This window comes from Bombyx mandarina, chromosome 11, assembly GCF_030267445.1.
Source record: "Bombyx mandarina strain Sakado chromosome 11, ASM3026744v2".
NCBI lineage: Eukaryota > Metazoa > Arthropoda > Insecta > Lepidoptera > Bombycidae > Bombyx > Bombyx mandarina.
The window spans coordinates 10984274-11008671 of record NC_143218.1 but is presented as its reverse complement, the minus strand read 5'-3'; the positions used below and the strand labels follow the sequence as shown (position 1 = coordinate 11008671).

The following is a 24398-nucleotide window of genomic DNA, read 5'->3' as shown; positions in this document are numbered from 1 at the left end:
AAAGCGCGAAAATTAGGTAGCCGAATTTAAACCATATGCCTTTGGGATTTAGCGAAACTACTGGTTATTAACTAGTGTGGTCTAGTTTTCTGTGGATACCTACATGAAATATCCGGCTTCGACTACACGATCATAACAACGCTAGCAGTTAAAAAACTATCTACTGACAAAATGACTACTTTACTTGGGTAATTAGAATTATTATTACGATTCGAGCAAAATAAAACGTGCCATATTATTTTGACCTACCCTCATTACGTATGCCGGGTCGCGTTAATTTATGAGAGATTTAACAAATGTCTTTTGCGTTTATCGTGCGCTCACATTATAACGGTACTGCGAGGCTTTATTCGAACGTGACTCATTAAGAGATATTTGGTGCTGTTGTTGTCGTTTATTGTAGCAATGATTGTCTCTCCCTCCCTATTCTTTGCTCAAAAAAATTTAAAATTTATATTTGAGGTCCGGATGTATATACGATTCTTGTATGTACTATTGTACATTTTATACTATTCTGGTATTTCGGGTATTAAGCATATAATACCTAATAACTAAAATAAATATATAATAAATAACTGAGAACAAATCACGCATGGTCAACCGGCCCCAATTTAGAATTGCCTGTGTTAAGGTAAGCCTGAGAAATTACATAGATACTTCTATACTTATTTTTAATAAATACATTTATAGTTAATTACTGGTGGTAGGACCTCTTGTGAGTCCGCGCGGGTAGGTACCACCGCCCCGCCTATTTCTGCCGTGAAGCAGTAATGCGTTTGGGTCTGAAGGGTAGGGCAGCCGTTGTAACTATACTGAGATCTTAGAACTTATATCTCAAGGTGGGTGACGCATTTACGTTGTAGATGTCTATGGGCTCCAGTAACCACTTAACACCAGGTGGGCTATGAGCTCGTTCGCCCATCTAAGCAATAAAAAAAAATAAAAAAAATAACACCCGGACAAAGAGCAAACAAACCTATTCGTCGCACGAATATTTGCCGAATGCGTCGGTGATGTCGTTGAAGAAGATGCTGCGCTGCGGATCGATGCCGCGGTGAATTATTTTTATTATCCTCAAGTTGAGGAAGAGCTCCTGCTCAAGCAGGGGAGGTTGCCTTGAGGCACGTCAGCAATCGGTTTCGGTCTAACGAGCAATGAAAGTCGCCTCGCGCAAAACCTCTTTGTCGTTTGCCAAAAATAAATCATCGATATGAGGACAAAATAATATAAATTTATTATAAATTATTAAAACGATTTTATAAAATTTTAAATTTTAGAAGCCCTAATCTTTGCTTCAAGAACTACATATTTTATTAACTATCTTTCATGTCAACGTTGATCAATTTCACTGAAAAGTATGAAACCCACTGAATTATAGGTTTGATGAAACCTAGGTCTATGATAAATTTTCATCATTGACGTTGACAGCTTTTGACGTACACACGAGCAAAATTGACGTTTCACAATAATCAATGAGTTGACGTCAGTTTAGTTGACGTTTAAGTTTTATCGAAACACAAGGTCGTACAATAAATAGTACCTACATGTGCACTATAAAAAGGACCCAAAAACTAGATACGATTTTAATTGGATATCTGAATCCCAGAAGAAAACTTCATTGTTAGAAAATGTGCTGTTGTACTTATGAAAATTAGTTACTTACATAGAATAACTTAATCAAAATGATTGAAGGATATGGAGCAGTTACACAGGCCCTCTTGGGGACCTTATTGACTTGGGGGCTCACTGCTGTTGGAGCCGGTTGCGTATTCTTTATAAGAGGAAAACATGTGCGTTATGATACATGAAACAATAGAGAAACATATAGTATGCACGTTTTTTTTTTATACTTAATATTAAAACTTTATTGTTCTGTTTACAGAGAAAACTACTTGACTTGTCGTTAGGATTTGCAGCCGGAGTCATGACAGCAGCTTCTTACTGGTCACTATTAAAACCAGCCATAGAAATGTGTGATACATATGGAGAAGATGGAAAATATGCATTTGTCCCAGTAGCAGGAGGGTTCTTGTGTGGTGCTGTGTTTGTTTATGGAACTGACAGGTTCTTAGACTACCTTGGAATTAATTCTACTAATATGATGATCAGTAAGTGCTTTATGAAATATTATTTCTTAAGTTATTTTCTTATGTGCAGTTTTGGCATTTTCGTTTTTTCAATATTTTCAATTTAATGTCATAACATAATGGGTGGCATACAAAATATATTCATTACTTTTTCATTTTTATTTCGACTGCTTTTTAATTTGTTAGTTTTATTTATGTGCTTTTTTGTTTTATAGTCTATTTCATATAAGCTACAAATGAATGTTGTCATACTGAAAATTTGGTTGTTGTCTATTATCACTTAAAAACCTACAGTAGTTGAGTTGGAATAAATAAATCTTGTGATAATTCTATACAGATGCCGTTGTGCTATTTTCCTAAAAATTTTGCAATACTACGGAATTTATAAAAGTTTACAGTGTATAAGAGAGATTACAGCATATATGAGAGTCTGAGCACTTCAATAACGCTACTTATTTGAGGAGTCTTAAGTTAATCTTAGTTAAATTCTTATTTTTTTTTGGCATTCCGGCTGTTATATTAACAAAATATAATGCACAAACACACCTATTCAATGAGCATAGTATGTAGTCCACTGATTGGGAAATATGCTGTTTGTCTTCCTTAAGGTTTTTGTGCTTCTTTAAAGATCATCTTTCATTAAAAAGTAACTTAAAAAACAAAAGAACATGTGAGTCGACTAGTATCAAAGCCGGCAATGTGACTTTTGGACAATTATTGGTAAATCAGAAAAACGAATTATTGACTTTGTATTCCATTGGCAGTCACAAAACTCTTCTGAACGACATCTTAGATAAATAACAGGTTAAGTATTAACCTTTATTTAATGCAGGTTTTGAACCGTATTCTTTGAAGGAGACTATTATATTCAAATCAATCTGTATTGACATATCAATAACATTTTTTTGTCCAAATGCACAGATTGCCACCTTTGATAATAGACGACTCATGTATCATATAATATATTCAGTCAGGTTTATTTTTTATTATGTATAAGATATTTTGATAAACTCATTGATTCTGTTCTCACGAATTGCAGACAAAATTAAAACTACCATTATGTTTTAATCTCACAATTACTATTTTATATAAATTCTTGATGGATCGAATACGAATGATTTATTGAAAAATTTTTGAACAATTGATTTAAGTGAACTTCTTTGGAAAATTTGGAAAAAACATACTTCTACTATTAAATTTTGGACTGGTTTAATTTTCTGTTTTTTGCTGAAAAAAAAGATTTTTTTCACCAAAATTCTAGAAATAAATCTATATATCATGCATCAAATACATTAATACATCACAGATAAACTACTATGTTGTTTATAAGTTGATCGAATCCCTGTCATGTATCATTTTGCCTGTTCGAGTAACCCATTGAGTTTCTCATCTTATCTTATTAGTGGGTTGCGATTCCAATCCAGTGGTAGATACTACGAATCACTGCTCTTGCTAGGCCTATTGTTAGTAGATTCTCTCAGATTGACCCCCTTAAGCTCACCTGTCAAGCTGTGTGTACCTAGACTAGCCTCTTAGGTGATCAGTGAATATGTAGGAGAAAAAAATAAAAATACATGTTTGTTAAATACCTATATGAAATGAATCTATTTCTTAACAACAACAAAAAAGAATAAAATCGTCATTTTGTACAATGACTGCTATGCAATATAATGAAACATGCTTGTTCCAAGATTTATAGTTTCAAAATTAATTTAGAAACATGTTCTCCAAAAATATTGTGTAATAATAATAAATTACACACACATTTGAGATAAGCATGCAGAGTGCTTGAGCAAAACAAAACAATTACCAAATATAAGTTCTGATAGGGTTCTACTGTAGCAATGTGAGCTAGCAATATGAAAGCCGTTGTTAGGATTAGGATATGCCTAACAAACTCACTGTGTGTATTTGTTGACTAGAATACGAATTAGCGAATGAACCATGAAGAAGACCAAACACTGTAGTTAATATTGATGAATTAATGGTAATGTAATAGTGGTGGAAGCCGAATTTAACACACACTGTGAGCCTTGATATCGCGAAGGCCTTCGACAGGGTCTGGCATAGGGCACTTCTGTCTAAGCTACCATCTTACGGAATCCCCGAGGGTCTCGGTAAGTAAGCTAGCTCTGTAAGCTAGCTTTTTGGATGGACGAAGCATCACGGTCATTGTAGACGGTGACTGTTCTGATGCCATGACCATTAACGCTGGCGTTCCACAAGGTTCGGTGCTCTCCCCCACGCTTTTCATCCTGTATATTAATGACATGCTGTCTATTGATGGCACGTATCGCTATGCGGATGACAGCACAGGGGATGCGCGATATATCGGCCATCAGAGTCTCTCTCTGAGCGTGGTGCAAGAGAGACGATCTAAACTTGTGTCTGAAGTGGAGAACTCTCTGGGGCGAGTCTCCGAATGGGGTGAATTGAACTTGGTTCAATTCAACTCGTTACAGACACAAGTTTGCGCGTTCACTGCGAAGAAGGACCCCTTTTTCATGGCGCCGCAATTCCAAGGAGTATCCCTGCAACCTTCCGAGAGTATCGCGATACTTGGAGTCGACATTTCCAGCGATGTCAAATTTCGGAGTCATTTGGAAGGTAAAGCCAAGTTGGCGCCCAAAATGCTGGGAGTCCTCAACAGAGCGAAGCGGTACTTCACGCCTGGACAAAGGCTTCTGCTTTATAAAGCACAAGTCCGGCCTCGCGTGGAGTACTGCTCCCATCTCTGGGCCGGGGCTCCCAAATACCAGCTTCTTCCATTTGACTCCATACAGAAGAGGGCCGTTCGGATTGTCGATAATCCCATTCTCACGGATCGTTTGAAACCTCTGGGTCTGCGGAGGGACTTCGGTTCCCTCTGTATTTTGTACCGTATGTGCCATGGGGAATGCTCTGAGGAATTGTTCGAGATGGTACCGACATCTCGTTTTTACCATCGCACCGCCCGCCATCGGAGTAGAGTTCATCCATACTACCTGGAGCCACTGCGGTCATCCACAGTGCGTTTCCAGAGATCTTTTTTGCCACGTACCATCCGGCTGTGAAATGAGCTCCCCTCCACGGTGTTTCCCGATCGCTATGACGTGTCCTTCTTCAAACGAGGCTTGTGGAGAGTATTAAGCGGTAGGCAGCGGCTTGGCTCTACCCCTGGCATTGAAGTCCATAGGCGACGGTAACCACTCACCATCAGGTGGGCCGTGTGCTCGTCTGCCTACAAGGGCAATAAAAAAACAGTTCGAATGGTATCGTGGTTTGATGTTGGCTTATTGATGAGGTTTCCATTAAATTAGTAAAATTGAAATAAAAACTGAAAAAGTGCTTCATTAGCACCCTGCCTAATTGTGCTCCAAAACAGTAATGCCAACACAATAATTGACATATTGACATATAGACCTGAACTCTCAAAATAGGTGGTTTTCTTCAAATTTTGATGACCATGGGCACTGGTTACCATTTATGGTGTCAGCCAAATATCAAATGCTTGATCTAAAGTAAAATTCGCCCATAGTAGTTTGGTGGTCACTGCAATTAAACTAGAAACGCTATAGAAACGCTATCATTTTTTAAACTTGGACAATTTCCTACATAGAAAAATGTTCTCAGTAAACGCATGAGCCGTAGGTGATCTTCTACAGATTCTACAGGGTATATACGTCGAAAGAAAATAAAATTCTCTTAAAATACTAGAGACAGATCACCAAAAAAAGCTAATTACTTCTTTATCAGAGTCAATGTATTTTCCAGTTTTATTGCAACGGGAAACTTAACTTCTATCATAGACATTAATTTCGTTTATTTATACAGGTATGTGGCGTTATCAATATTTGCTCACAATAAAATTTAAGTCTGGTTTTCAAGTGCTCGTTATACAACCACAGACAGTAGTTGAGCCTAAAGTTTACCAAAGATTGTATGTTTAACGAGAAAGAAGTATTTTTAATAATTTATTTTTTAAAGAGATACGCTTCTGATTTTTGTAGCTTTTATTAACGACAATCACGTAATCTTGCATAGTTGCCGTGATCATAGTTGTTAAATTTTGCAATGTCCATAGATATTATGATAAAGCGGTAGTGATAAAGTTTTGCTAACTTAAAAATAATTATATACACACTAATATCATGAAATATGTTTCTCAAGGTTGGTGGCGACATTTTTGGGCTCTGTGTGCTTAGTGCGAGTTTTGTAATGGTCTCGATAGCGTAAAAGTTAAAACTCAAATTTGAATGCTTTTGGAATAGCGCCCCTAGCGCAAACATAGGCAAACGTTCCAACTCCATACAATTTTGAGTTAACTTTTACGCTATAGAGAACGTTAAAAAACTCTCACTAAGCCCTCTGGTAACCACTTGTATAGTTTTGTGTAAGATGGTATGCCCGTCTATCTATAACGAACAGGCACGGCACAAATTGAATGAGAATTTATGTTTTTGGGTGTTTCAAGAAACAGTTTTAATTATTTTACAAATTGTGTGAACGAATTCACGGCCCGTTTGATGTTAATGATTACCGGAGTCCATGAACATCACAATGTGAATGCCGATTGTATTCCCACGCGTCAAATAGGAACGCAAGACTGCCTTGTGATAGAAATAAGCTAGCGCCGTATCTATCTCCTTCGAGGCGGCGTGTGTACTGGCTGGGACGCCGCCTTGGGTCCTGGAGGCGGAGGCACTCGCCGCTGACTATCAGTGGCGGGCTGACCTTCGTGCCCGGGGCATGGCACGTCCCAGCCCCAGTGTGGTCAGAGCGCGGAGGGCCCAATCTCGGCGGTCCGTGCTGGAGTCATGGTCCAGACGGCTGGCCGATCCTTCGGCTGGTCGTAGGACCGTCGAGGCGATTCGCCCGGTTCTTGTGAACTGGGTGAATCGTGACAGAGGACGCCTCACTTTCCGGCTCACGCAGGTGCTCACTGGGCATGGTTGCTTCGGTGAGTTCCTGCACCGGATCGGAGCCGAGCCGACGGCAGAGTGCCACCATTGTGGTTGCGACTTGGACACGGCGGAACACACACTCGTCGCCTGCCCCGCATGGGAGGGGTGGCGCCGTGTCCTCGTCGCAAAAATAGGAAACGACTTGTCGTTGCCGAGTGTTGTGGCATCGATGCTCGGTGACGACGAGTCGTGGAAGGCGATGCTCGACTTCTGCGAGTGCACCATCTCGCAGAAGGAGGCGGCGGGGCGCGTGAGAGACGCAAAGGCCCGCCGCCGTCGAGCGGGGGCCAGGGAGGCGGATCTCGCCCAAGCCCTGGCCCTCTAAGTGTTTCGGGTCTCCTTCACATGTCGGCCTGGGGACCGGCGAAGGGGGCCTAAGAAGACGACGTGCAAGCTGCTCTGCACGCGTTTTATGCATGAGCATCCGGGTGATGGAAGGCCGGCTATCCTCAACCCACGCTGGTTCTGACCCAGCGGGGTATTCCGTAGGATAGACCATTCTAACCGGTGCCATCTAGGCGGGCTTCGGATAGCCTGCCGACCGAGAGGGCTGGTGGTCGTGGCGCCGACGACCGCCAGTCCGGCGTCCCGAGGGGGAGGGTGATGGGAGAGATGTGCTCCGCACTAAACGCTTCGCTTTCCCCCACTTGCCTTTTCATGAGTTTTGTCTCATGCGAGGTTTGGACGTTGGTTGTTGAGAGACAGGAGGTTTTAGTCGGTTCGACTCCGACATGCCCCGCCCTCCATCCCCAGTGAAGGGCGGAAGTCCGGCGATTTCCTCCTGACAAAAAAAAAAAAAGCGCCGTATCTATCTCTGCGAGCCTTAAATACTTGTGCGTACTTCTACGCATGCTAATACACAATTTTTTTTTATCGCGTGCTTGGTTTTTATTACACTTCGCGTAATGGTTAATGATAGTATTCCTGTTCTTATAAATATTATTCGTTTGTCGTGTAAGTTGTTCGTGAACACGTGTTAGTTACGTGACTCCTTAAGATAATGGTTGGTGCACCTGCACGCGATTTTTGCATTCCACCGTATGCGCATAGCTCAAGCGACAGGCGTCTTATGAATTATAGCGGCAAAAGCATGACAAGATACCTTAATGTTAAATTGAATATGCAATTTCGAAAAGGGCACATCTCTGAAAATGTAAAATGTTCAGGAAATTAAAAAAAACTGATTATTTTCTAAATCAGTGTAAAATTTAAAATATTAATTTTTGAGATACATTTTAGTGTTAATTAGCAATTGAAAATTACTGGAATTATTATAAAGTGGGTGTATGTAGGTAAGCCTCAAAACTACATGTATATGAAAAAACGTATTTGACAAAATATGCGACATGTGCCCTTTTCGAAATTGCATATTCAATTATATTGAAAAGAAGAACATAATTAGATCAAATTGTGTATTCAAATGAGAATATGACGCCGATGGTAATTTATTTCATAATTACGCTAAAATTTTCCAAAAGACCCAGAAATCGCTATAGACAATCGTAGACGGATATAAAACGTTTAATATTATAGAAGATCCTAATGTATTAAACGCATATTTATATGATAATTCTTTTTTTATGTAAACATGTAAGGATGACGTAAGTTTATGTGATCACAGTTCCTAAAAATCGTACTACAAACCTTATAAAAAAAATAAAGTTTTTGTATGTTTGTTTGCGATTTATGGGTTCGCGTGTTATATGTCACTTTTGTTCAACTGTGTTGAGAATTTTCACAATTCATGGCTCTTCTAGCAAAGCAAAACTAGTATGATCAATGTACGATAGGTGGCGCGCAAGTTATTCTAGCAAATGGGTGCTTTTATACATTTAGCAATATTACAACGGGAGGTGATCACATTTCACTAGTATCTTCTAATTATATTCAAAACCGGAAATTTCAATTAATTCAAACAAGTTCAAGACAAGTGGCCTTCGATTAAATCTTTCTATTTTATTTTAGAAGTTTTCTAAGGTATTCATTCTTTAGTTATCATTATCTTACATTATTCCTTAAATTAAAAATACCTTTGTATATTATAGCTATATCTCGAACACGACCGCGATTGTGATTTTCTTGGTCATCGCCGACAAATGGCTGTTTTACGATTTTTTTTATTATTTTATAAATGAGTCGACTATTATCAAAGCCGGCAATCTCACTTTTGTACAATGATTGGTAAATCAGAAAAACGAATTATTGACTTTGTATTCCATTGGCAGTCACAAAACTCTTCGGAACGACATTTTAGATAAATAACAGGTTAACTATTAACCTTTATTTAATGCAGGTTTTGAAGCGTATTCTTTGAACGAGACGATTATATTCAAATCAATCTGTATTGACATATCAATAAAAAAATTTTGTCCAAATGCACTGATTGCCACCTTTGATAATAGACGACTCAAATACGCTATTTTACCCATAAAATTTGTTTCAATAATCCTTTATATTATAATATTGCATAATAATATTGTTATTTGATGTTGGTACCTCAAAACTTAACGAGATGGCGTTATAAAAAACAAGTTGCCTACCTCCAATAAAAGTAATGTTTTGTTTAAAATTTTAGTGTTTCATGGATGTTACCTACGTAATTAAATTTGGATCTAAATAGTCATTATGAAACGTTAGATCCGCCCAAGTATTTGAACATGAAGTAAATTTAGTTTTAGGGAGTATTGAAAAATAATTGGAACTTTTGTCATTTTTTTATTCTATGAATGGGCAGACAAATCACAACTCGAATTTCGCAATCCAGTTTGATACATCAAGTTGAAGATTGAATTTTTGTGTGTAACTTAAAATGTGTCGGGATAGTAATAGGCAAGATTGTGTTCCATGCCCAATATACGCTAATACCAGTAAAGTATTTTCATTTGAAGTCGTCGTGGCCTAAAGGATAAGACGTCCGGTGCATTCGTGTTGAGCGATGCACCGGTGTTCGAATCTCAGGCGGGTACCAATTTTTCTAATGAAATACGTACTCAACAAATGTTCACGTTTGACTTCCACGGTGAAGGAATAACATCGTGTAATAAAAATCAAACCCGCAAAATTATAATTTGCGTAATTACTGGTGGTAGGACCTCTTGAGAGTCTGCGCGGGTAGGTACCACCACCCTGCCTATTTCTGCCGTGAAGCAGTAATGCGTTTCGGCTTGAAGGGCGGGGCAGCCGTTGTAACTATACTTGAGGCCTTAGAACTTATATCTCAAAGTGGGTGGCGCATTTACGTTGTAGATGTCTATGGGCTCCAGTAACCACTTAACACCAGGTGGGCTGTGAGCTCGTCCACCTATGTAAGCAAATTTTTTTAATTATTATCGCCTATGAATTAAAATTTGCAAATATTTTACATTAATCTTTTTACAGGCTTTTATCCTTCTTAACAAAGTGCTAAAGTAGATAAGCCACGTTCACTTAAATTATCTCTATATCAAAACAAATACATGAGTTTTAGCGGAACCAGAACAGTGATTCCAAGAAGATCTTTGAAACAGATCGTTTGTTTTAATCCGTTGATGACAAACAATAAAGATAGCGCAATAAAGCATCGGTATATATTACAATCTTCGTAAATCGCCTCATGTATTCAATTTTTAACAAATATCCCTCCGAATAGTGGCGTAACGTTCTAAACTCGCTTCCAGGGCACAATACATTTTTAGCTCCCCCCTTTTTTCATTTTTATGTACGATTTAACATTTATTATACATATATTACTGGCAATAAATTTAAAATATGTTATTCAGAAATCAATTATAATTATTTTTTTTAATATCTACGATTTTTTTGTTTTGGCGACCGTCTGGCGCTCCTTTGTGAGTAGCGTCTGGGAAAAATTCCTCCCCTTGTCCTCCCCTCGCTACGCCGCTGCCTCCGAAGCAATCCTATAGACACTACCCACTGAGTTTCTAGCCAGATCTTTTCAGTAGACCGTGATTCCGATCCGTTGGTAGATTCAGAGAAGTACTGCTCTTATTAGAGCTAGTGTTAGAAATTCCTCCCAGGGTGGGTCCCGTGCGCTTACCGTCTGTGCTTAGTTGTAATTGCCCCTTAGGGTAGATTAGATAGGAGAGAAAACTAAGCAATAATGGATACTCAATATAAAGTAGATCGCAACATCACGTTGTGATGCATGTGGACTCTGGCAACTGATTAATACCAAGTAGACCATAAGCTCGTACGTCGAGGTAATAAACAAGTACATTTGTCTTAGAACTTCAGCTATGAATTATTTTTTTTATTTTTTATTTATTTATTACAAAAACATACAATTTTAATCATAATAACAAATATTGAAACGATGTTATCTGCTGTAGTCATAGACTGTGTTGCAGATAACAACGCCAACCCCTACACACAACGAACAATAACATATAAATTTAAATATTTCATAAACACATTATAATAATTAATTTTAAATACAATTATCAAATTAATACAATATTATTTCAAAATCTAGAAGTACAATTAGTGTATGTGTGTGTGTGTGTGTGTGTGTATGTCTGAGTGTATGTGTAGATGCGTGTTAATACCTAATATATAAATTGCTCATTACCAAAATGTGTAAAAATGTGTAATCTACTCCAGTAATTCTTCTATATCTTCGTATGTATGAATGGTATGCAGTAGGTACATTTAGACCAAATTAACGATAAATGATGTATTAAAAGTATATATTTAAAAATCGTGTAACTCCTAATGCGATATTTTTAGTTTAAATTCCCACAATTATGCTATTAAATGGTGCTATTCCTTTGTCTTGGTAGTCCCTAGTGATTGTCTTGCTTGTGGATTACCTAACAAAGATCGTACCAGCCTGCGCAGCTTAAACCCCAGCGTCGACGCATTCCCGACAACTGCAAAAAATATTATACCTAATTTTTAGTTCCAGTCCTCCTAATATAATTTACTAAGTTTATTATAACAGAACTACATAATTTGAAAATAACGTTTTTTAGGTATCACCAAAAGCAAAGACTCGAAAGAGAAATTAGAAGATTTGGAAATGATGACCGCTTTGAACAGGCGACCGTCGGTACCGACGAGTGTCGTGACGATGGAATCCCCGCAGCCTGCTGAGTTCGCTGACTGTATCACAAACCAGCACACGGCACAGAGGCGGCGTGGTCATCAATCGCACAACTCACTGGTGGGTATGACCCGGTCATGCGACTGAGTTAATGGTACAATAACTGCAGGTCCGTTGCGTATGCACTCCTGTAACCGCTTTTGCTCATTTTCGCCATAGCCTCTTTACCTAGATTGAAATAGATCACTCAACCTTTTAATTTCTTATCCAAAAATGGTGATGTACAAAATCGTAACAGTAGGTATGTTATTAATCAGTTTGTGGGGAGAGATATACAACAAAGGGAAGATCTTCCACTGGGCGAGTGATATCGCTCGGTAGACCGACGGTCTGAATTTGTTGTTCGGCACTTGTATATATGCAGACTTATCTTGAAAATGTCGTAAGCGAGATTCAGACATTTGTCAGATATCTTGTGTTGTATGATGGCTACCGTCACAAGTTCTTAAATAGCTAAGTTTGAATTCTAATAGTGAGGGTAGTTGTAAAATAACGAAAAAGTTTTAAGGAAAAGTGATGTAAACGGGTCGCCCGGTGTAATCTTATCGAGCGAGCGAAGCCACCATGTCGGTGCTCAAATCTCGCAGCAAGGCACCAATTATTCTAAGGAAATACGTCCTTGACACGTGCTCACGACTTCACGCTGAATTTTAATGTATAGTTAAAATTTATGTAATAACTGGTGGTGGGTTGTAAGACTGCATGGATGGGTATGCGATATGGTGTGAAGAGTGACACCCTTAATACTATTGGGATTTAGACCTTATGTCTTATGTTGCACGGCAGAATTTTGGATGTGATGTCTATGTTCTACTAAACACTTAATAACAAGTAAAAATATTATTGTGAAGATGTTAAATTACCGATTCGCTAAAGAATGTGAAAATGTTAATATTTTCATGACGTCATTTACTGCTTTTACCAGTTCTTATCGTTTTATTCTATATCATCATCACGTAACTTAGACGACAACCAACAAAACATTTTGTCAAATGCTTTGTTAACCCGCATCTCTAGAAACGCCCGTAATCCAAAGCGTACCGACATACCAGGTCGTTAACCTCGTTTAGCGATCTATTCGCATTCGATTCATGGTAGGTACATTACTAACAGTGTGCTTAGTGTTAGTATTTTAACGCTCTCGATAGCGTAAAAGTTAACTTAAATTTGTATGCAATTGGAACAGCGCCCCTAGCGGCAATGGTAGGCAAACTTTCCAACTCCATACAAATTTGAGTTAACTTTTACGCTATCGGGAGCGTTAAAAAACTTGCACTGAGCCCACTGATCACTTTAGACAAAAAGCCGATTTGAAATCGCAACGAAATATGTGATGGAAATCTCGAGCAAAATTTTGATGACATACAAAATAAATACTCAATTGTGAAATAGAAATTATGCGACTTTGCACCCGATCTGGGTCATCGCTTTGTATGGCACGTCGATGTAAAAACATTTGCTTATCGGAAAAATTAAATGAACATAATTATAATAAAGAACTTCATGTTTATATAATAACATTCTTGGCTCGTCGCTTCGTGTTATTACTAATAAATTAAAACAACAACTATCCTACTGTTGAAATCGGAACGTCTTGTCCGTCTTATGATCTACAACGTTAATGTTGATTGGCTGAAACGATAAGTCTACAGTACAGGCATAAAGTCGTATATCGATGATTTCAACTTCTTTCGAATTGTGATTTATGCTAATGTATTAATATAATGATATACAGAGTGTCCCAAAAGGTATCGATAACCTAGCGTCGAGGGAAATGTTCTCTTATGATGAGCTATAAAAAAAACAGCACTACACACAGTAGAACTCGAGTAGTAGCCATTTCATACAGAAAAAAAAAAAGAACTAAATCAGGAGAAAAATTGTTCGACATTGTTATTAGAGTTTTGAATTGTTTGTAAGTTTTAATGCTGTTTTGGCTATGGAATTAGACAAACTAGTTTGTTGTCAGATCAATGAAAAAGAAAACAAATTTATTTTTAGAAAAAATACGTACATATCATCGATAAATGAACTCTAAACTTACTATCACTGAACTTTGATTACTCGTACTAAATAAATTGTACACTAAGACAAGTTTCCTCAGAAGAAGGTCGGTATCATCGAAATTCTAAAATGCTGTCATCCCCTGTAATAAAATAATATATTATTTAGTTTGTTTTCTGGGATACCCTGTATATGTGTTCGTTTTAAAAGTTGTCGTGAAAATACAGAAAAACGAATAAAATATGATATATTTTTGTCTTTTTGGTATTTGAAATCCAATATTTAATGTAAATGTTAAGAAGTAAAAGAAACCTTAAAAGAAGACAAAAAAGTCAAAAAAAGCTTGTCGTCAGGCAGGCGACTGGTCCTAAAACTCATACCAAATCCCTATACAGTATGATCAGAGGACGTGCTACACCGACCCCACATAACTGGCACACTGTCATAAGAGCAAGAACAAGTTCAAATTAATTTAAATAATTTTATTTTGTAATTTTTCTGTTCTGTAGTTTTGTTCTGTTTGTTTCTGTTCTGTAATTGTAATTCTGTAACTTTACAACATAGAACAGTTTGTGCCCTTAAGAAAAAGGAAAAAAAACCACGCACGATTTTGAAAAATAAATATGGCCTTCTCACAGCAATAACAAATAATCAGTTTTGTTCGATTTTCCGTGACGATCTAAATTAAAAAAAATATCGTAATTGCGTTCGAAAACGGCATAATTTGCAAAGTTAATGTACATTGCAGAAAATTGGCGAGAACGGAGAAGGTGATCACCGCGACAGCATATCTAAGTCGTTGGAAGCGCGCCAGTCACAGTGGAAGCGTATCATGCTGCTGGTAGTCGCAATAACAGTCCACAATATACCTGAGGGGCTGGCTGTTGGCGTCTCGTTTGGTGCCACAGCCGCCAACGACAAAGCCATGTTCCAGTCATCAAGGTAAGTCGCGGTAATTAAGTAATCGGTATAGATTTCGTTATTAATTTTTATCAAATCTGAGTGTGTTTTTTTATTTCATTTCCTTGTGATTTGTAAATCATGATTTATTTATCAAATCAAATTTATGAAAATTCAATATCAATATCAAATTTATTTCATAAATAAATAAAGGACAATGCCCAAAAGTGGGCCAACTTTATGTCAAAACTATTTGTACTTGAAAAACTATGCCTTATTTTTTCACGTTGTTTAGTATAGTATGTATCAACATTTCTTTCAACCTGGCATTGTTTTCCAAAAAAATAAATTACTTATTTGATAACATCCCAAAACTATCCATGCCATAGTTTTTAAATTCGCCAATAGGCAAAGGGCTTAGCCCATACAGCCTTATAGCAAACCTATATGCTGTCAAACGAAAGAGTTGTTTGTGACTTGAAAAACAAATTAAAAAAATTTAGCTAATGCTTATAATTCACAGGCTTCTTAGTTTATTTTTTTTCAATTCAATATTTATATATTGTAATAATAATTATTACTTAAAACCATGAATTATTTAATATTTTTAGATATTAATGATTCCATTAGTAAAAATATCAATGGCCTACCATTACTCTATTCTTATTATATATGATCAGAGAGTTTTGGCAGCAACCCGAGTGAAGCGTCACTTGAATTTTTATTTTAATGTTTTTTTAATAGTTTATTGTGAAATTTGTATTATTTGTATTTGTAATATTGTGTATAAAAGGTCTGCGTAAACTCATGCTCAGTCAATGTGGCATTCGTCGAGTTGACGTCAAAACTCCCAAAAAGCAATAAAAAGAGATACACCGGCTTTTTATTGACATAAAAAATATATAACTTCGACAGACTAGGCTGTATAGGCTACGCTCTTTGCCTGCTTATTGGTGAATTTAAAAACAACAACAACAACATCGTTGCCGGCTTCCGGATTTTCATTTCATTTTATTATTATGATGAGGATATAATAATAATAAAATGTACGTAAGGGCTTATTTCTAGCAACATTAACCACAATTAACTTATTTAATACTGTAAATAATTATGAGAGCGATTATTGATTTCGAAGAAAACAATTAACAACTTAATTTTAGCTGCAGAAAAAAACAGATTTCTCTTAAACCTGGGTGAGAATATAAAAATGGTTTTCTGAATATGAAACGATATTTCTTTGTCTATCAAATTAAGTTAAAACCATCATGACAGAACAACTTTTTTTAGGGGCCCAAACGCCCATAGAAAATGGGAATTGTCCTTTGATAAGAAGCGAAGGAAAAGAGCACTTAAATGATTAACAAAGTATTGGTAGTGTCATCTACTGAAAGTCATGGGAAGCTCTGGTGTATGCCGTACACCGCCATCTATCATGTGTAGTTTGAACTAAGTTCAAATTAATAGTGTAGCGGCACTATTGTCGTTTAAGTACAGCGCCATCTAGTTTTCTCAGCTTTAACCAATTGAATATATTAAATAAAAAATATTCAAATGCTACATATAGGGGACACTACTCGTCTAATTCTAAATTCTATTACAATTAATTTGAATACCACATGAATCCATGTAACGCATTCGGATATTTATAACTGTTTAAAAATCATACGTCGCATTCTATTTAAATCACAAAAAGAAAACTTGAACAAAAATTTTCCATTTTAGTTTTAAATTTTCTATATATGTATGCAAAATCGACTGCAACGTATCATAAGTTGACCGCCATTTTGTTACGTCAGAAGAAGGAACGCGAGACACCGTTGATGGAACGAAAACGGCTGTTCAACAGGCATTTCATTGATAAGTTGCGGGCGTGAGCGGGATGCAGCTACCATTTGCACTATGGACTTTGAACTCGATCTTGGTTCCCTACCTATACATGACTATATTTAATCCTTACTAAACAAACTTACGTTTATATGAAACATTTGTATAGTCGTGTTTATTATTATCTGTATTTTTTGTTGTTTCAAACGACTTTAAAAGATAGATGTCGGACATGAGAATTGTTTCGCTTGTGTCGTCGAACGTTTGGCATGTGCCATCACGCGCTAACTTGGCTAGCGGCATCGTACCTAATCGCGACCGTTCTATTTTGCCAATCGGTTGCGAAATGTTTCAATGTATAATTATCGTTGTTTTATTTCTGTAGCCCGCTAGAAATATAATGAAATACGTAGGTATGTTGTGTTTTATAAACAGTTATTATTCGATATTGTTTTTGTCAAATGTCATGTTACAGTAAATGTAGGGGGGGAACCTTAGCCATATGGTGTCTATTTTATGGTCTAGATTTCTATCGTTAAATTATCTGTATCCTGTCTCAAAACCCCCTTTTCGTATTGGCTTGATATAAATAGTGTCTATAGACTCGGTTAAATAATTGAAGACTTAAAATTTTATTTCGAATTGTTTATACTGATTATTTTTGAAAGATTTTAAATCTGGCTAGTTTAAATCCAAACTCATTTTTGGGTCCCCGCCTTTTGGGCGTTAATTAGGGTTGGCAACTAATAGAAAAGAAAGCATCGCCAAGACATTAGCGAGTAGTTGTGTCGAGTGGAGTGTGGAGCCAAATCGCGTGGCGGCGGGGGCATCGACCGGCGCGTCCGCGCAGACGCTGTCGTCACCGGTGCGGCGCTGCCGAACCCGGTGAAGCTATTTCACTGAAAAATCCGCCGTCGCGGGCCGTATCATTGAAGGCAACCTTGACGCTATGTCGCGTCGCGTCGTCTTAACCGATGCGTGGGTGCAACATATTCATAACCGTTATATATTGGCACCTTGTGCCATTAACCATTTTGGAAAATTAAAATTCTTAATGTCATAATGTATTCTGCGAAAATACTTTTCGAGAATGTTTAATTAGAAAGTTCTAATTTCGATACCGTGAACTAGGAGTATAATAGTCTTAATTTATTGACAGTATTTCAATTTTGTAATACCCAGCAATACTATTGTGCGTATATATATAACAATATATATTTTCCTCAATGGCCTAACTTTACTGGTGGTAGGACCTCTTGTGAGTCCGCGCGGGTAGGTACTACCACCCCGCCAATTTCTGCCGTGAACCAGTAATGCGTTTCGGTTTGAAGGGTGGGGCAGCCGTTGTAACTATACTTGAGACCTTAGAACTTATATCTCAAGGTGGGTGGCGCATTTACGTTGTAGATGTCTATGGGCTCCAGTAACCATTTAACATCAGGTGGGCTGTGAGCTCGTAGATGGGTTCTAAGCAATAAATAAATAATAAATAACTGCAATCAACGTCTTCTCAGTGTACGGGTTCCGCTGTACCAAAGATACCAAAGATAACAATTAAAATACGTAGCCAAAAACAAACGTGTCACTGAAACTGTATTTATCTATATATAAAAAATTATCTCTCAAAAACGGTACAACATACGACAAGAGCCTTCAAACGCTTATGTAACCAAAAAAGGAACGATTTTCGCCATTGATTACTACTAAGCACCCAGGCACTAACTTTGAAAAACTGAAAAACTAAAACATCAAAACAATACAAAAAGAATTATCGTTGAAAAGTACCTACACGGATTTCATTTTAAATTCGTGTCTGGGACTATCAATTGCAGTTGCTTCACAGATAGATGAAAGTACTCGTATAAGTATCAAAACTAAAACAAAAACATCCTTCGAAACGCGTGGTCACACTAGTAGTTACTTACTTACTTACTAATCCTCGTGTTATATTGGTCCGAGAATCCGTCCTTGTTCGACCAGTCGCGCCCTGCCTTCTTGCCCTTACAGAATTCATTTCCACTTGTATCAACAGATTTTTGTTTAATTTTTTTATATATTTTTTTATTGCTTAGATGTGTGGACGAGCTCACGCCCCACCTGGTGTTAAGTGGTTACTGGAGTCCATAGACAACTACAACGTAAATGCACCACCCACCTTGAGATATAAGTTCTAAGGTCTCAAATATAGTTAAAACGGCTGCCCCACCCTTCAAACCGAAACGCATTACTGCTTCACGGCAGAAATGGGTAGGGTGGTGGTACTTACCCGGCGTTCCTACCACCAGTAAAGAGTTAATTATGTTCATAGCGATTTATTAGTGCTAATTCGTGGTTAGTAAAGTAATATCGGAGTTTGTCGCAACCATTACTTACATCGCAATAGTGTCATTACGGTGCGAAATACTTACATTTTTGTAGACAACTATTAATATGCCCTAAACGAAGCCCCTGAAATGATCTCAGAAACACTGTTTGAACTTATTGAGCTTGCAGCACTTTGAATGGAAACTTTACAAAAAAAAAGAAAAAAAGAAGTCAAATTATACGTTATCTGGCATTCCAAATTTTGTAAATAATTCTCACAGTTTCGCAGGCCTTCATTACGATGGCAGGCGATAAGGTGGGTTTAACATCGTAGTTGGTCGCTGTCTGGTTTGAGCGATCACGTAGGTACCTATATGTAGGTATCGTATGGAGATGGCGTTGTGTGTCCTTACCTGGAGGAGAGGTTCGGCGCGGGGGCGGTGGCGCGCGGGCTGCGGATGGCGCCCGCGCATAATGGGAGTCGGCAACCGCTTTGTGTCCGCCGCTGTTATTATGCAGATTAACACCGGCGGGAATTTGTTCAAATATCGTAACAAGCTCTCCTCCCGGCGCCGGCGCCGCTCGCGTTACTGTAATTTACGATTCGAGTCTCGGGAATGTGTCGGGCGCCCTTCTGTCAGAAAACACCAACTCACAAACACGTTTTGAATCGTACTTTCTTCAGCAGCAGGGATGTTTCCTACATTTAATATTGAACGTTACTTCATATAAATATCGTTTAAAAAATGTGGAAACAGCGTTGAAATTAATAATTTTTAAACTGGATCTAAGGAGGAATGTGGTATTGTGAGACCAGCACTTTAATGATTATGTCGTCATACCTCGAAACTACCATATCTTTTATTACTTAGTAATAAAGTTATCCCCGCCGTTCATCAGGATTGACTCTATTTTCTTTCTTAGAGTTAGAAGGCAATGATTTTTATATTGAATAAACAACGTTTATGGAAAAAAGTGATTTATTAATGAGCTATTTATTACACAAGGAAAAATAAAAATCCACATTTTTTTGTAAAGAATGAGTATGTTTGATGTATGATGCTTTTAGCCATTGAAATTTTAAATAAAAATGCATAGAAATAGCTTTTTTGATAATTAGGCTGTGCGATTCATGAACCCGCAAGAACTAGTGTATTAAAAAATAAATAATAATAAACTCTATACCAAGTATTTATTAATTATTGTAACTATTATTGTAAATGTTTAAATTCGCACAGTTTCCTATAAAAATAAAATCGTAAATTGTGCGATTTTACAACCTCTAAACATGCTTTAAATATAAAAGAATCGTAATGATATGTACGTACGGTGGTGGCGGTATGCGAAGTTGAGGGGGAACTGCAGAAAGAGGGGGAGGCTGTAGAGTTCCGTCCGGCCGCATTCCTCGGGAGCCTCCGACCTACGGCTCCGCGCACTCGGAGCCTTCTACAGCTTTCCCCTATAGGTACCATGCAATGTTCTAATTAAACGATCGACCATCAAATACTCACTGAACAATTTCTAAATCGATTCTATAGATGTCTCATTAATCTTGCTAAATACTAACCAGACTATAAATAGGTTTTTGAGTTCAATAATTTAGTTTTTATTAGATGACCCGGCAGACTTCGTAGTGCCTCAATCGATAAATAAAAGACCTAAACTTTAGTATAAAATAAACTTAAAACAAAGGAATCCGTCAAAAAGGGACACATCGAAGGAAAAACAAAATTGTTATTTTTATTTAATTCCGAGCATTTTCATATTTATTTACCTTTTAAAACTTCTCTGGACTTGACAAATAATTCAAGACCAAAATTAGCCAAATCGGGCCAGCCGTTCTCGAGTTTTAGCGAGACTAACGAACAGCAATTCATTTTTATATATATAGATAGAAGATAGATATTTAGATATAAATTATAACAATAGATTTGTGTCCGTTAGATCAGTGCAACGGACACCGGGCAGGATTGTTCTCTCGAAGAATGTCTGCAGCGGGTCGTTATTAGCGAAGGCATAATTAGTTTTACGTAATAGCAATCGATATTGTGTGCGAGGTGGCATGTAAGCAGGGTCTGATTCGTAGGGACCGGTGCACTTGTTTTTACGCACGCGCGCGCTGTGTGGTGCATGACCCCATTGGAATGTACCACGTGCACTAGCCGATGGAATGCGCAACTGTTTGCTTTTTCATTATTTTTTTTCTTTTTCTTAACCGCCACAAACAATACCTTTTCATACTATTTCAAAACGAATTCTTTCTTAAGCGTTACTTTCTAAAACGTTGCTCAGTTCGCTATTGGATTTTTAATTTGTTCGAATTGTGTTGTATTTATGATTGTGTTTAAGGCAAAAAAGAGTGTACTCAGATGATATGTTCCCACGAATCTGGCTGGTCTTTGTGCACACTGCAAATCTTAAAATCTTATACCTTTAAACGAGCAATTCTTGTATATACCTAGTCAGGTCATAAATTCTGTCACATGTTTAATGTAAAATAATTGAAACAAGTTTATTCATTATGTAACCATTCATATACCAAAATGAACTTAACAAAACATAGATTCTTATGACACTAAAGTTTATTCAAAATGACCTCCGTGATTTTGAATACAGGCCTTCAATCTGCGCGGCCAGTCGTCTATCGCAGCACGAACGAGGTCCATGACAATATCGGCGGCTGCCTTAATCAAGGATGTCTTGAGTGACTCCAAATTGGGATGAGGCTTTGAGCACGCCTTTTCCTCCAAGTGTTGCCATATCTTGTAATCTAACGGATTCAAATCTGGACTGGAGGAGGGCCAGTCTTCGTGACGGATGAAGTCGATTTCACGCGCCGCCAGCCAGTCTTGTGTGCTCTTCGCTCTATGAGCTGGCGCCGAATCTTGTTGGAATACCCAGTGCCTGTTATTGAACATGGTATGAGAAACAGGTTCCACAAGGTTCGTTAGGACTGTATTTTGATACACAACTGCATTCGTTTTTACACCTTTCTCACAAAAATGTACCTCTGTTAAGCCCCAATAAGAAACTCCCAACCATACCATGAGCGAGGATGGAAAATGACCTCGTTGGACACGCGGAATACGGTTGCTCGCTTTTTCACTACTGTGTGCGTACACCTTATAATTTTGTTTGTTGTAGCTCTCTTCTACGGTAAACATTTTTTCATCCGAAAAAAGAATTTCCCGATATTTTTTTCCCGCGTACCGCTTCAACAAAGCGCGGCATCTCTTCAGTCTCAGGTCCATTAGACGAGCATTCAAACGATGTCCTGTTTTTCTTCGATATGCCCGAAGCCCTAAGTCTTCATTTAACACCCTTTTCACCGTGGTTCTGCTTAACCCCATCTGAAGGGCCAACAGTTTCTGCTTACGTTTGGGATTTCTTTGAATTCGCGCCTTCACAGCTTTTATCACTGCTGGAATCCTAACAGACCGAGGGCGACCACTTCTTGACCTGTCATCTACACTAGAGTCTTCATTGTATCGTTTGATGGTACGATAAACGAATCTTTTGGTTATATTCAAATTTTTCAGTATGTTAAAAATTTGAATTGGCGCGTAACCGCAACGATGCAACGCAATAACTGCAACACGGTCTTCTTTAAGCGTCCGCTCCATATTTAAAAATGAGTAAAATTCTAAAAGTATACATTTTTATTTTCATGAACAATTCGAAATTCGAATTCAATAAACTTTTTTGTGGCCAGCATTCTAAAAGAAAAGTTTTTACTGTGTGACAATACTTATGACCTGACTAGTTATATAATCTGAATCTCGGACACGGCCCCAACGATTTTCATAAAATTTAGTATACAGGGGATTTCCGGGGCGATAAATCGATCTAGCTACGATTTATTTTCAGAAAATGTTGTTTTATTCGTGTTTTTCAATAATCAACGCTTCCCGACATCTATTGGCTAATAATAATACTATTTTTCTTAATTGAGGGCAACTAACCGCTTTAAAGAAACAATAAGATGGCGTTATCAAAAAAAAACGAGCAAAGCTTGGTCATCATCTAGTTTTGATTAATTAAAATAATATCTCAGTATTAAAAGTATTAATTGGAAAAGCAGATTAATTTTACTGCTGTTTGTGAGCTTGGATTACATAATGTTCGGTTACATCTTCCTATGCACGCTTTCATTGGACTAAATGATATTCGTATTAGCGTCCAGCGCGTTAGATTTGAAGACGAAATTGTTCCGTGAACTAAATGAACCGAAGCTAATGAGTGTGATCATTGTGATCCTAAAATAGTAAAGTTCAGTAAACGCTGCCCTCTGCTCGTGTAGCTGGGTAAGGCGAGGCGGAAGTCGGCGCCGGCGCCGGAAAATACGTTGCCGGAAGATGCTCTAGATGCAGTTTTACGATTTCCTGCGCATCGGTCGCCGGACGTACGGTCTGCAAGCTAAAACCGCCCAGTCAATCACCACGATTGTTCGTACTCGTTTTGTTTTCTGACGGACGCTGCGTGCCTCTCGAACTGTCCGTGATGCCTCGATGCCAATTCTGTCCGTCTCTTGCCCCTTTATACAAATGTAGCTAATTTATGTCTCGCGTTGTTGACTTGTCTGGAAAATCACAAGACGTCACGAACTCATGAGTATGTCGAAAATGCGGAATGTGGCTATTTATATGTAATTTGAAACCGATTCGTGTCCGTATCGTTCAGGGAATCACGATGAACACAGCGGCTTCTGCAATAAACTATCCGTATTAGCATGTCGTCAGGATATATACACGGAATGTTTCTATCGCTCATTCACAGGAAATGCTAAATAAAAACTTAACTTTATTACCAATACAAAAAACATTAATATACAGTTATTTTTTTTCCCCATCTACTATATCTATCCATAATCTAGCGTTGTAATCTAGTTCACATTATGTCGCTCCTTACTTGGTATAGAATGAGTAACCTTGTCTGAAGCCATAAAAGGTTAGCAGCTCGAAAATCGCTAGTCGGGTGCATTTGCAATAGGAAAATCCGATGCTATATTTATGAGATGAATATCTTATTTATGCAGAAATCCATGAGTCATTATTGTTTACCCACCGGGACCGGTTCTTGTCATATGCACAGTTTTTCCAAGTACGGTGAGTAAATGTTATTATTATTCAGTTTCGCCGATGAGTAAATCGTATTGAATTCTTACGATACTGCTGCTCATATTTGGTAATGACGTTGAATGCCTAACTAATGTAACTCGCATCGATAATTCGGAAC

At 37.7% G+C, this 24398-nt stretch overlaps 1 protein-coding gene across 1 annotated transcript in view; it reads left to right on the top strand.

Annotated features, from left to right (window-relative positions):
• Positions 1-1480: 1480 nt before the first annotated feature.
• Zip48C (Zinc/iron regulated transporter-related protein 48C) overlaps positions 1481-24398 on the top strand; it is a 74991-nt gene continuing 52073 nt past the window's right edge. Inside the window, exons 1-4 of the mRNA XM_028172296.2 lie at positions 1481-1790; positions 1883-2108; positions 12001-12191; positions 14884-15077. Coding sequence (XP_028028097.2) covers positions 1683-1790; positions 1883-2108; positions 12001-12191; positions 14884-15077 — 719 coding nt within the window. The 5' untranslated portion in view covers positions 1481-1682. The remainder of the gene's footprint in view (positions 1791-1882; positions 2109-12000; positions 12192-14883; positions 15078-24398) is intronic.